At 34.8% G+C, this 13,061-nt stretch overlaps 1 protein-coding gene across 5 annotated transcripts in view; it reads left to right on the plus strand.

Annotated features, from left to right (window-relative positions):
* The first annotated feature begins 4,594 nt into the window (after positions 1-4,594).
* LOC136032649 (uncharacterized) overlaps positions 4,595-13,061 on the plus strand; it is a 49,888-nt gene continuing 41,421 nt past the window's right edge. For 3 of the 5 annotated variants that reach the window (XM_065712929.1, XM_065712931.1, XM_065712928.1), the window contains exons 1-2: positions 4,597-4,773; positions 8,653-8,757. In XM_065712929.1, the coding sequence (XP_065569001.1) occupies positions 4,711-4,773; positions 8,653-8,757 (168 nt within the window). In that variant the 5' untranslated portion in view covers positions 4,597-4,710. Of the gene's footprint in view, positions 4,774-8,652; positions 8,758-13,061 lie in introns of all 5 variants that reach the window. The other 2 variants (XM_065712927.1, XM_065712930.1) reach the window with 2 other exon arrangements.

Below are 13,061 nucleotides of genomic sequence, written 5' to 3' on the forward strand. Positions count from 1 at the left end.
GCATCTGAAGAAAAATCACCGAGCATAGTCTTCATTTGGCAAAAAGTGAGGAGGCCACTGGCACATCTTGTAATATTCGAAATATGAGCCGTCCAGAAATTGAATTAGTTGATATTTTGTGATTTTCAGATTTTAACATCAAAGCGCTTGATCTTCTCGCTAACTCCCCACCCCTCCTAAGAGTTCTCTTCAGTGACTTCAAAAAAGTAATGATAGCGGTGGAAGCTGATGTTATTTATAGGCCAAGTACCTAATACTATTGACAGGTTCAGGTTCATTTATTTTCCAGTCATTTATAGATAACATGCTAAGAAGACCAATATCTGACAGAGAGATAAGCTCGTTTTGCACAAATAAAACAACTAAAGTAATAAATAACGAAATGTATGGATGATATAATGAAAGCAAGAAGAAAGAGAAAAAATAGACATAATATTAATTACTCATCACACCATAGCAGACATCCCACTAGGCAATAATGAAAAAAAAATAAACCAGCAATGGGACAAAAAGAAGTAAATGGGACAATCAGGTTAATAATAATAATAGATATATAAGTAGAATAACTAATAACTGTCCAAAAGGAAGGACTTCAACTTATTTTTAAATTCCTAAGGATAAATCAAAGTCGAAAGTAGACTTATATTGGTTCCATGCTGCAACCACACTATTTCTAAGAGAAAAACGGAACCTCTCTGAAATTATCAATGGCTGGCATAGTTCGCATGCATTGCGAGTTAGGTGCGAAGATGGCACTGCAATCGGGAACAGGTAAAAAGAAATAGCTAGGTTGTGTCAGGAGATTGTGCTTAACTTTGGACAATAACAAAAGAAAAGTAACTGGCAGTTCAACAAGAATATTATTCAATAAAGAATATGAACTCTTTGTAGCGGACTTGCTTAGAAGAAACGCTGGGAAAGGAAGAAAACCTTTTCAAATACGGAGCGCCTTATTTTGTTGTCTTTGCAGAGGAATAATTTGGGATCAGAAAGTGTTCAAGTAAATAAGTAGAAAGTAATTTAGATAAGAATGAACAAGAGCAAAATAAATAGAGCGCATAGCTTCCAGAGGCAAAATAAATTTCATACGGTGCATAATACCTATGTTACTTCCGAGCTTCAATCTTAGACTATTAATATATGGCTTCCATCTTAAGTTCCAGTCAACCAGTATACCTAGGTAAAAAGAAATATCAATACCTCATATGTCTGCACTTGATACAGGATACTTAATCAGCTTAAGACATGGAAGGGCTCGTGATGTACATGAATAAACTATAAATTTAGTTTTTGGAGTATTCAAAGCTAGCCTATTTGCCGTGAACAATGCTGCTAGTCTTTCAAATGCAAGAGTTAGATTATGTTTTACACTATCCTTATCTACTCCAGAAACAATACAGGCTATGTCATCAGCGAATAACGTCGTCAGCCCTAGGTCTGCCATTGAATTACTAATATCATTAACATGAATTAGAAACAACCGAGGGCCTAGAATTGAACCTTGGGGTACCCCAACATTATCTAAATGATTTTAAGACAATGATTTAACATTGCCCCCGTCAATACAATGAACTCTGTCTTTTAGATATGATATTATTACACATTAGCTTGACCCTGTATCTGCAAATATAGTAGTAAATATAGTAAATATGTAGTAATCCAAGGCATCACGTATTAAGTGGGTTACTGCCAAAATAGTATGTTCTGTGGAATGGCCTTTGTGAACCTGAATTGGGACTTGCTAAAAAAAAATAAAAAACTATTCTCTTCAAGGAAATTAACAATTCTTACATACAAATAATGTTTAATAATCTTTTCAAAAGCAGAGAGGATAGATATAGACCTATAGTTAGGTGGGTCACTCACATCTCCACCTTTATGCAGTGCAATGACACGGGTGGACTTCATTTTAGAAGAAAAGACACCATTCTTGAAACTAAGATTAAATATACGCACAAGGAAATTAAATATACTAGGCATAATCTATTTAAGTAAATTCATAGAAGATCCGTCATTCCCTTCTGTTTATCCATTTTTGAGTTGATGAGGTACAATCATCAATTCAGCAAATGACACTGGCGTGAGGAATATGCATGGATGAATAAATGGGGGTAAGAAACTTTTGAAGTCAGCAGAATTTAGTGTTAAATTTCGGGAAGCCTCTTCCGACGTCTTTTCACCTATTTTGCCGAAGTGAGTGCTGAGCATGTTAGCAACGGTAATTTTTTCTTTAACAGCTATCTTACCACACCTTTTTAGGAGATCGTTGCGCGTTATTAAATGCGTTTAAAAAGGACTGCTGAATATCAGATTTTAGAGCGTTGGTTAAACAGTTCTTGCATGCTTTAAAAGAAGCTTGATTTATCTCGTCTGGATGAGACAAACATACGTGACTACAGGGAGAGGGAGAATTTCACTCAAAGATTTGTCTTATAAATAAGTACAAAAAAACAACATTAAGCAACTTTTATTGGCTTTTCAGAATTAAGTTGGGATATCAATCTCTTTAAGACAAATTTTTGAGTAAAATTCAGACACCAGTAAATCTCCTTTTAAGTTTTTGTTTGTTGTTTGTTTTGAGGACCTCATTCATTTGGGTGCTGAATAGGTCACATTCTGGAAGATAATTGGATCCAATTAGGTATGTACCGTTTTATGAAGTACTTGTATATGAAAAGAATACTAGTGGGAATATCAATCTCTTTAAGACAAATTTTTGAGTGAAATTCAGACACTAGCATATCTCCTTTTTAGCTTTTATTTGTTGTTTATTTGGAGGACCACATTCATTTGGGCGCTGAATAGGTCACATTCTGGAAGATAACATGAATCCAATTAGGTATGTGCCGTTTTGTAGAGTTTTGTATATAAAAAGCATCCTAGAATAAAAATAATCATATGATTCTAGTCCCAACATTAATGGCATAGAAATTTTTAATCAGGAGAATCTAAGGATCGTAAAGTTCTAAGGATTACCAGTCAGTACTAGAGACAAAGTTTTGAACAGAAGAAACATGAGCCATCGTGTTAATTCATCCAAGACCCTGCCCTCCCATCCGAAGTGAGGAATGAAGTACCATACCGTATGGAACAGAATAACTCTCCCCCGAAAAAAGTTTTATGGATTTTTTATTACGAAAAAGACACCTGCTTTTCATTGTGTTCCAGACGGGTAGTCAAAAGACACAATCTTTGGCAATCTGTCATCCTTAAACGAACTCAAACGAAAGGTTAAAATGAACTGAAATCATTCATATACTAAAGAGGCTGCCTGTCGCCTCAACTATCCACCCTTTACGCCAAAGTTGGATCCTCCTTCCAATGCTTCAAAAGTAATAAGTTACAATACATGGGCAATGAAAATGCATTAAAAATTACTTTTTAGTTCCTCAAAAATGGACGAGCTAATTGGTATGCATTTGTCTAAAGCAACAAAAATTTCAGTTCGAATATTTGGCTGGTATTCTGTAAATCAAACAATCGATTATGCCAACTTTAAATTAAACTAAAAGTTTATTTTAATGAAACAAAGACTTGCTAACTTACAATATCTTGTTTAAGGATGTGTCTAAGAGGGATGAATTTGTAGTAATTTCTGCTCACTTCAAGTTTTACTTGATTATTTCTTTTAGTTTCTCTTCGTTTCAGGATTCATCTGTTCATCCAAAGTAGTCTTTATTTTGTTAGCTTTTTGTTTAATGTGATTATTCATTTTAATTATTGTTCGTTTATGGGTTTCATTTATTCATTCATTACAATTTCTGTTAGTTTTTAGTCGGGATTATCATATGACTTTATTTCTGTTCGTTTTAGGTTTTGATATGGTTCTTTACTTTAAAAATAATTTTTTGGAAACGGTTTTTAAATTAATAGCGAAAAGTGGTTTTAGTTTTGTCGACTAACATTTTCTTATGGATGCTCTGTAAACCTGTTAGTTAGATAGCCTTCAATATCTTGGAAATAATTTTGACTCGCGTTGGGAAGCCAAGTGTGGGGAGTTAAAGTAAATTGAAAGACGCACGCTTTATATATTGAGTTTCTTCCAAATGGCATACATGCAATATCTTGAGAACGACTTGAGGGTAATCATATCACAGTTCATATTATTGACTTACCAATAAATTTATACACCAATCGATGTCTTTTTTATGCTCTTTACGAATATGATAATCGCTTCTATCGCAAATTCAAATTTATGCACTTTTTGACCTAACCTAACTGTAAATAATTTTGGCACTGAGAAAATGTACTATTATTTTCTCGAAAACGACTGATAACTCATACTTTAATTGAAAGTTCGTCAGTTTTAAGAGCTCAAAAAGTTCTTGAATTCGAATTTGCGATAGAAGTGATTATTATATTCGTAAAGAGCATAAAATAGGGCATCGAGTGGCATATTCAGTTTATTGGTAAGTCAGTAATATGAACTATGATACGTTTACCGACCCGAGGAATACAGTTGAAACTTTCAGGCACTGTTATGCAAAGGTAGAGGGAGGCCTGGAGGCTTACTCCATCCGCTCACCGAAATAATAATACTTTCCTTTAATATCTTATGCTATTCATAGTCAGTGCTGCTCGCCATCTCAAAAAATTTGAAATCTGTATTCGGATAGGAACTATCTGGGGGGTTTAGGAACGCGTATTTCTGATTGAAGCTATGAATGCTATACCCAGCTCTTGACTATCTCTTGCAAGATTATTGTAGGAATGTGTAAGCTTGTTCATTCCATGTGGAGTAGGCAGATTTCAGCTCGAATTCTAGTCTTTTGGGTAAATAAAATCCTTTTAGTAGGCTAAGGAAAATAGCCTAATTTGTTGAAATCACAGTAAAGATTCAGGCTAGTCCAGGGTAGAAATGAGCCATATAGTACATTAACGGTAAAGATAAACTAAAGATTACTGATTCTTTTCTGTGGATGCTTGAATCATGCAGGCTTATTCAGTTTTGACAAGATTTTTGAAAAACCTAATTTCAGCTGGGGGGGAGGGTGCAAACTTGGGTCTGGGGGGGGCACAGTTTAGATAACAATATACAGTTATGAAAACTCCTATCTCGCCCATCAGAAGCTTTTGGTACAGAGTTCTGAACTTGGCACCTCCTCCAAGCCTGCACTCCAATGTGTAGGCTGTAGGCCTACCATAGACAGGAATGCAATTTTGTTTTGTTGCATGCACAGCTTAGATTCCAATATTGGTATCTAAGCTGTGCTACCAGTTTCCTGTCTCCAGCCACTAGTATTGCTACTGCACACTGCATCCCAAAAATAAATTGAGTTTTCATAACTGTAAGCTATTGGTATCTAACCTGTGGGAGGGGGGGGGGGAATCAAAGTCTAAGAAGGACATGTGCCCCCCTGCCCTGTAGCCCCAAACTACACCCATGGATAGGCTATATCTTGTCCAGTGGGGAGAGATCTGTGATGCAATTATTATGATTATTTTTTATTAATATCAAATGTGGTGCTATTGCATCTGAAATTTTAAAAGAGAATTGAATAAAAGGTCTGATAGTGTATTTTGTTTTCCTATCTGGTTTCTTTATTGTTCTATAGCCTACCTTTACATAAAGGATCCCATAAAACATAGGAAAATGTTGTCTAGAAATGTAGACTAGCAATAACAGTGAAGGAGAGCAGTATGTTTGAAGAAAGGGTAAATGTTTAGTTTTGTGTCATATGTTCTAAAGTAGTTATTACTGCATATAACAAGATTCTGATGATTACATATTGTTTCTTTGTCATTATCAAAAAGGAAATACCAAGATCAAAAGTCCTTATTTCACTCCAAGATTTGATCTAAGGTAATTATTAGAGAAGCACATCCATTTCTGGTTAACCCTCTTCCTCCACAGGGCAAACTAAAAATGTGTAAAGTGGACTTGCTTACAGGTAACATTACCTATAGAGCAAAGCATATTAGTCCATGAGCCCTGCAGACAGTGGGGCAAGGTCTGTATTCTATATTTATTTAATAAACCTTGTTTAAATTTTTTCTTTTTTTGAGTTTTATCACACTTTATTGAATAAATGTAGAATAAAGACTTGCCCTGCTGCCCAAGGGGGCTCATAGACTAATATGCTTTGATTTATAGGTAATGTTACCTATAAGCAAGCCCACTTTACAGATTTTTAGTCTTGTTGGAGGGTGATTTTAGAAAGCTGAAAAATGGATGTGCTTCTCTAATAATGACAAAGAAACAATTTACAATCATCAGAATCTTGCTATATGCAGTAATATGCACTTTAGAGCACTTGATGTGAATGGGTTTACAGTTTCTTCCCCTCAGAAGGAAACACTACAAAAATATGAAAATAACTTTGAAAAATTCTAAAATAATTACTTGTATTATTCCTTAAGGCACTTCACTTTACCCCCGCCCCCCCCCCCCTAATCTGCAACTTATATATTTTCCATGTATTTTGCCATATGCCACTCTTATAGCAAAGATGTCAACAGTAAAAAAGCAACATTAAGGAAATCAAGACATGGAAAGTATACAATTTTGGCTATATATTTACACATTAAGGAGAGTTTAAAGTAAAGCACTTTTAAAAATAATATAGGTCTAAGCAGGATTGTTACTAGCCAAAATGTGGGGTAGGAGAGGGGCAAGAGATTTTACTGACTGGCCAGTCATTTTTACTGACTGTTTTGTTGAAAATTGGCATGTGGTCCATTTTCAATACAATACTCACATACTTACACTGCACAAGTTGGTAAAACTGCTGAATCTACCAACCAAGATTCAGATTTTCGTACATATCATGTCACTATTTTAATGCTGTTTATTTAGCTAAATGGAAAATTGTGGCACCATCTGTAAAATCATGGCAGGAGTTGGTAAAACTGCTGCATTTACCAACTAAGATTCAGATTTTGGTACATATCATGTCACTATTTTAATGCTGTTTATTTAGCTAAATGGACAATTGTGGCACCATCTGTAAAATCATGGCAGGAGTTGGTAAAACTGCTGCATTTACCAACCAAGTCCAAAATTTCTGTAGATGACATGTCAGTATTTTTGTGGTCCTGTTGAACCAAACAAAGAATTTTAGCAGCATCAGAAAAATCATGTGACAAAGCACCACAGGGTTCAGAATTTTAAAATGTTCCTTCTGAGGAAGAGTAACTATAACCTAGGATAAAGGGAGCCCCAAATAATTCTAAGAACTACTTTGAAACGTATATAAGTACTTACTTATTTTATTCATAAAATGTAAATTTGCAGTTTTCAACATATTTTAGCTGGGACTAAAGTGAATATATCTCTTGATGCTTTCTTTCTGTTCTTTCCTAACCTGATTCTTTTCTGTTCTGTCCTAACCTGATTAAATAATTGGTTCTAGGGGAGAATACATTATGAGTACTTAAAGGGCTCAAAACAGCCATAGCAACCAAAAGTTAAAAAATATGTTTCTAAAAAAACTTTTTAGTGATGAAAATTTACAATTTACAGCTTGTTCAGAAATAGTAATTATATTTTTCCTTAGTCTTAATAGTAAAATATTTTTATGAAAACAAATTTCCATAAATTTTAAAAAGAGCCAAAAACCTCTTGTAAATGTCATCAGTATTGCTGTGATACGAATTTGTTGCTGTGACTGTGTAAGTTCTTACTGTTTCTCTTTACAAAAACAAAGAGAAAAAATGCAAAGACCCAATGTCCTGGCTTCTGGCCCAATTGCTAAATTACCTTAAAATTGCTGCTTGGGGTAATCTAGGGATTTTTCTTTGTGAAGCTCCAGAGTTGGTGATTGAAGTTGTTTTATTTCTATTTAGCTTTAGACATTGTTGTGTAAAGCTTAGAGATGTTTGGAAACTGCTGTTTTATCTACCTGTAATGTTTTTCTGAGTTGTGCTGTCTGATATGACTCTTAATGAAGCAATTCTTCTAACCCTCAGTCTTCTATTTTTTCTTTATCATTTCAAAAGCGTTATTGTGTCTTGTACTCAATGGAGCATCCTCACTGTAAGTCTCAACAAGAATTTTTGTGTTTGGTTGCAGATTAAAAAATAAAATAAAATTGTACAATAAAAAATCCCACAAATACAGTTTATTTTACACAAATTTCAACATCTGTAGAACCAATAGAAAATGCTTGCTTTCATTATAATGAACAACAATACAAATTATAACAATATGCAAAATTTTTTTTCTTTTTATAGCAAATTTGAAAAAAAAAACATCTTTTAGAAGAGACGTTTTTCAAAGGAAATTAAAGAGCAATATTAAAGCTTAAAACAAGCAGAAATGTATGATTTCCTGATTTATTTTTATATTTAAGAGGGTGTGTAAAATTTTATAGAGAATATAGAAAAAAATAAAAATACATAGTAACAACAGACAATATTTCAGAATAAATTTAGTACTTTTGGAAGCTTTTCAACACAATTCTTGCCATTTGAATTTTCTGCTTCTGCAGTACAAGTGTGATGTTCAAAGCAAACTGCTCAATTTTATAAATATTGACTTTGTTTTCAATGGCTGTAGCTGCAAGCCTTTGAGTTGCAATGTGAATTTTCTTCCATAAAAAAAAACTTTTTTATCTCTTGATGAAGCAAATTTTGCATGCTAAAGCAATTTGTTCACTCTATGAACACCAACACTAAGGCTTTTTTTTTTTTTTTTTTTTTTTTTTTTTACAGGTAACAATGATCCTTTCAATTAGTCTTCCATCAAGAATTTATCAGATAGAAAAAGTACAGTGTTCAAGAGAAAGCTCCTTTCTTGTCAGGAAGTTTCTCAGAAATGTAAGTGATCTGTTTTTTGTTAAAATTATCAAATGCATTTTTAAGTATACATTTTATTTAACTAATTGCAAGAAAAAATCTATTTGAAACATAAATCAATCGAGGAAAGGAACAGAAAGAAAGTATAAGTAGTACCAAGAAATCTACAGTTAATATTTAGCAAAAATAAATAGCACATGAGGTGGTTCTATAATCTAGACCGCTTTATTCAGTGTCAATATTTGGGTCTTGTAGTTAGTCTTTATGTTGGAAATATATTCAGAAGTTGCTTCTCAAACATCCAGAAGTTCAAGCATTAACTCACAGTTAGCCATGTAAGATAAGTTAGATAAAGATAAGTTAGATAAGTTAGATAGTTAGATACATAAGATAAGATAAGTTAGCCATGTAAGATCACAGTTAGCCATGTAAAATAAGGGAAGCATTGGAGATGTCACAGAACCACTGACTTGCATTTTCATTCTAAATCAGTGCAAATGCAGAATTAATTACAGAATTTAATCTTTGTGCTAGTTAATCTACATATACCTGCTTAATTAACGTAATTTTTAAAAATCAATGTGTATGTTAATCTTTTTTTTTTGTTATTTTGCATGTCTTTTGTTTCTTCTTTTGATATTTAAGGGTGAAGGGCTATAAATTTGTGTAGTTTTGTTTTTCTTAGCATGAGTCAAGCAAGATTATTTCTTTAGTGAGGTCTTTTTAAGAAATTCGAATTTTAAATTTTTTTTAGAAACTTTTCACAATCTTATGAACATGCTATTTATCACCAGAACATCAAGTTTATTTCAGTTTGTTCTAACGAAACGCCATGTTCCCAGTAGTCTCAGGGGGTGGTGATAGGTGGTTCACAGCTGAATTAGACAACAATATTGTTTCTAAACAATTCAAATATTTTGAAAAAATCTAGAGTGTGAGCACTTTACAATGGTTAAAGCTCTTAAATTTTAGTGGATTCCTAAGTTAAAATGTCTATATTTTGAGTCAGAACCATGTTTTTAGGTGTTGATAGCTGGTATATTACCACTATTTCATAGTTGAACTACATGAATTTGAAGTACATAAGGAGGAAAAGATGTTGAGGCTTAATTGCAAAGTTAGCATATGTTCCAAGCATAAGAACTGACAGGCTATAAAGCATCCAGTAAAAAAAGCAGCAAAAATGACCTTGAACCATCAGGAGCCTGTTGACAGTAACTGGTCACCAGCAACAAAAACTATGCTAGTAACAGTTAGAAACGCCATCCTTCTGGGGGAAAATGAATAACTAAAATTAAAGCTTTTTTTTATTTGAGACTAAAATAATTTATGGTGGGTTAAAATACGACTACAACACTTGCCGCTAAAAAAAAAGCTCTTTGCTCATTAACCTCAACATAGATTCTTAAAACCTATTCTACTTTTATTCAGTTATTTTCCTTTGCTTTTTTTTAATATTTACAAAAAAAGGAAAAATTACATGACAAACTGAATGACAAAAGAATAGCATAGAAGTCTAATCCTAGGTTTGGCCACCCCACCGCCTATATCACCCCCTCCAAAAAAAAACAAAATTTAACAAAAACTTCTGATGTTTAAGGGTAGAAAATATAAATTCCATAGTTGCCTCCCCCTCCCCCCTCTTTCTTAAACCACAATATGAAGTTCATTCATTGTAAGCAATATTAATAAGCCTGACTTAATAATATTTTTTTGTTGCTTACCAAGCTTAATGAATAAAAAGAACATCATGATTTTGCCAAAGACCAGCTGTGTCTTGCATTCTAGCTAGTAGCTTTTTTTTTGTCTCCCCTGGAGTTGATGTCTCTGCATTGGGGTTGGATGTTTTCAAGATGATTATTTCAGTCTATTAAATTTTAGGGCTATTTCAGTTTTTCTTGATTGTCTAGTTTGAAGTCATGCTCTACTCCCCTGCCTGGCTTGTGATTATTTTTTTCCCCTGTTTCTTCCTGGCCATGGGATGGGGCCTTACGGGGGAGACTATGTTGAAGTTGTTTAAACTTATAGTGAAAGAGACTTTGGAAATAAAGGAAACAAAGTGAAATATGACAGTTAGAAATGGTAAAATTCTGGTTTAGCTGCTTTTTGCTATCTTGGAAAGGGGTAGGTTAGGAAAATGAAGCTTTCAGGGATGGATCTACAGACTAAAATAGGTCCTGGGAGGGCATTAAGAAGTACCTACCTCCACTCCTTCTCGCTCTAGAGGGCAGTGTCTCAGACAGGTTGACCAAGAATTTAAAATTGACATAGGACCATTAGATTGCCTGGAATGAGAGGTAAACAAGGGACGCTCACCTATGGTCTGAGGCAGGTTGAGGCCAAGAATTTAGAGTTGAAACACGAGACCGTTAATTTCGCCTAGAATCAGAGGCAGACAAGCGTCTAAAGTCAAAATCGGGCCATTCTGCAATGAGCATCAGGCAAGGTAATTCATTCAATTTATAAAACTTAGACATTTGCTAGACTAATAAAAAAGTTAATTTAATGTTAGTTGAACACTGCGACTCCGACTGTGTTAGTGGCCCTGAAACTCTAAAGTTATTACCCTTAGCCTTTCCTAAGATATTGAAGATGTACAATTTCGATAACCAGGATGCATATAGTGGAAACAGTACTGGTCTCAAGTAGATGTAGTCGAAATTGCAAGTAGTCACACTTGCAAGTAGTCTCAAGCAGTCATAGTTGTATTCGCAAGTAGTTGCAGTTGCAGCTACAGTAGTAGTAGCAGTATTAGTCCTGAAAGTGTAAAGTAAATACCCTTAGCCACTTCTAAGATATTGCAGATACGTCCTTTTAAAACCTTGATGCGTGATTTAACCTTGATGCAAGATTTACCTTAGTACCCTTAGCCTTTTCTGACCCACTCAGGATCAAATATTCCCCTCTTTCCCAATGATAAATCCCATGTGTAAGCAATGAGTACATTGCATAATTTACAATCGTTTCTCCAGGGGCTGTGGGGGCATTGTATTCCCAGAGGCATAGTTATTAGACCTATTCACTAATTTAAACGAAATGATGATTTCATGAGTTTGACCTGTGTTAAGGGGGTCTAAAAGGAACGAAGGGGGCCCTTTGCCCTCCAAGTACTGATCAATATGCCCTGAACGTTCCAACAATGTACTCAAACGTTACTGAGATGTCGATGATGCGCCCTTTTGACAATCAGCATGCACATATTCTGATTTTATTCTACATCTCTGTCAAAATTCTGTGGAAGTAGTCACAAGTATTTGTAACAGCAGTTGCAAGTTGTCGCAGTCAGAAGCAGTTGCATCTTTAGCCGCAATAGCGTAGTAGTAGTGGCTCGGGAAGTTGCAAGTTAATACCCTTAACCCTTCCTAAGAAATTCCAGATACCCTTTTTTCATAACTTGGATGCAGATAGTTTTTTCGATTTAACTCGATATACCCCACAACATTTCGCGAAATTTCATCTTAGTACCCTTAGCCTTTTCGGACACCCAGGATAAAACTTTTCCCCCTTTCCCAATGACAAATTCTGCACGTAAAAAATGAACAAATTGCATAAATCAAATTCCTTGCCCTGGGGGCTGTGGGGGCATGGCATCCCCAGAGGCATAGCTATTAGAAGTTGTGACTACTTGAATAAAATGACTTTTAATATTTGTATCAATATTGAAGAGGGCATCTAAAAAGGGAAGAGGGGGATCTGTTTACCCTCTGACGACTTTTTAGCATCCCCCTCAACATGCCCTGAAAGTTTACACTTAACAGCCTCAGCCATTCTTGAGATATTACAGATACGGCTTTATATGGATTTTCATTTAGTTTAATATGCCCCTCAACATTTCCCAAAGTTTCACCTTAATACCCTCGGCCTTTCTGACACACCCAGAATGACCCCCCCCCCTTTTCCTAATGATAAATCCTGCATGTAAAAAAGGCACATCGTATAACCTACAATCCTTGGTGTGGGGGGCTGTGAGGGGCATTACGTCCCTGGAGGCATAGTTACTCGACATTTTGACTGCTTTGAACAAAACAGTTTTTCCAAAATTTTGGTCAGTGATAAGGGAAGAAATTATGTAAAAAGGACAAGGGGGGCTGGTTGCCCTCTGATAGTTTTAACAACCAGCATACATACAGTGTGTTTTATTGTGTTTGGGTTCCTTCTCAAATGCTTTGGAAGAGTAATGTATTCCCATAGGCATAGTTGTTTTACCGTTAGACTATTTTGAACAAGATAGTTATTTCAAAATTCTGATGGAACGTTTTTGGAGGGAGGGCATCAAAAAAGGGTATGGGAATGGGCTGGCAGCGCTCCAACTAATTTTCAATATC

This window comes from Artemia franciscana, chromosome 11 (genome assembly GCF_032884065.1).
Source record: "Artemia franciscana chromosome 11, ASM3288406v1, whole genome shotgun sequence".
Lineage (NCBI taxonomy): Eukaryota > Metazoa > Arthropoda > Branchiopoda > Anostraca > Artemiidae > Artemia > Artemia franciscana.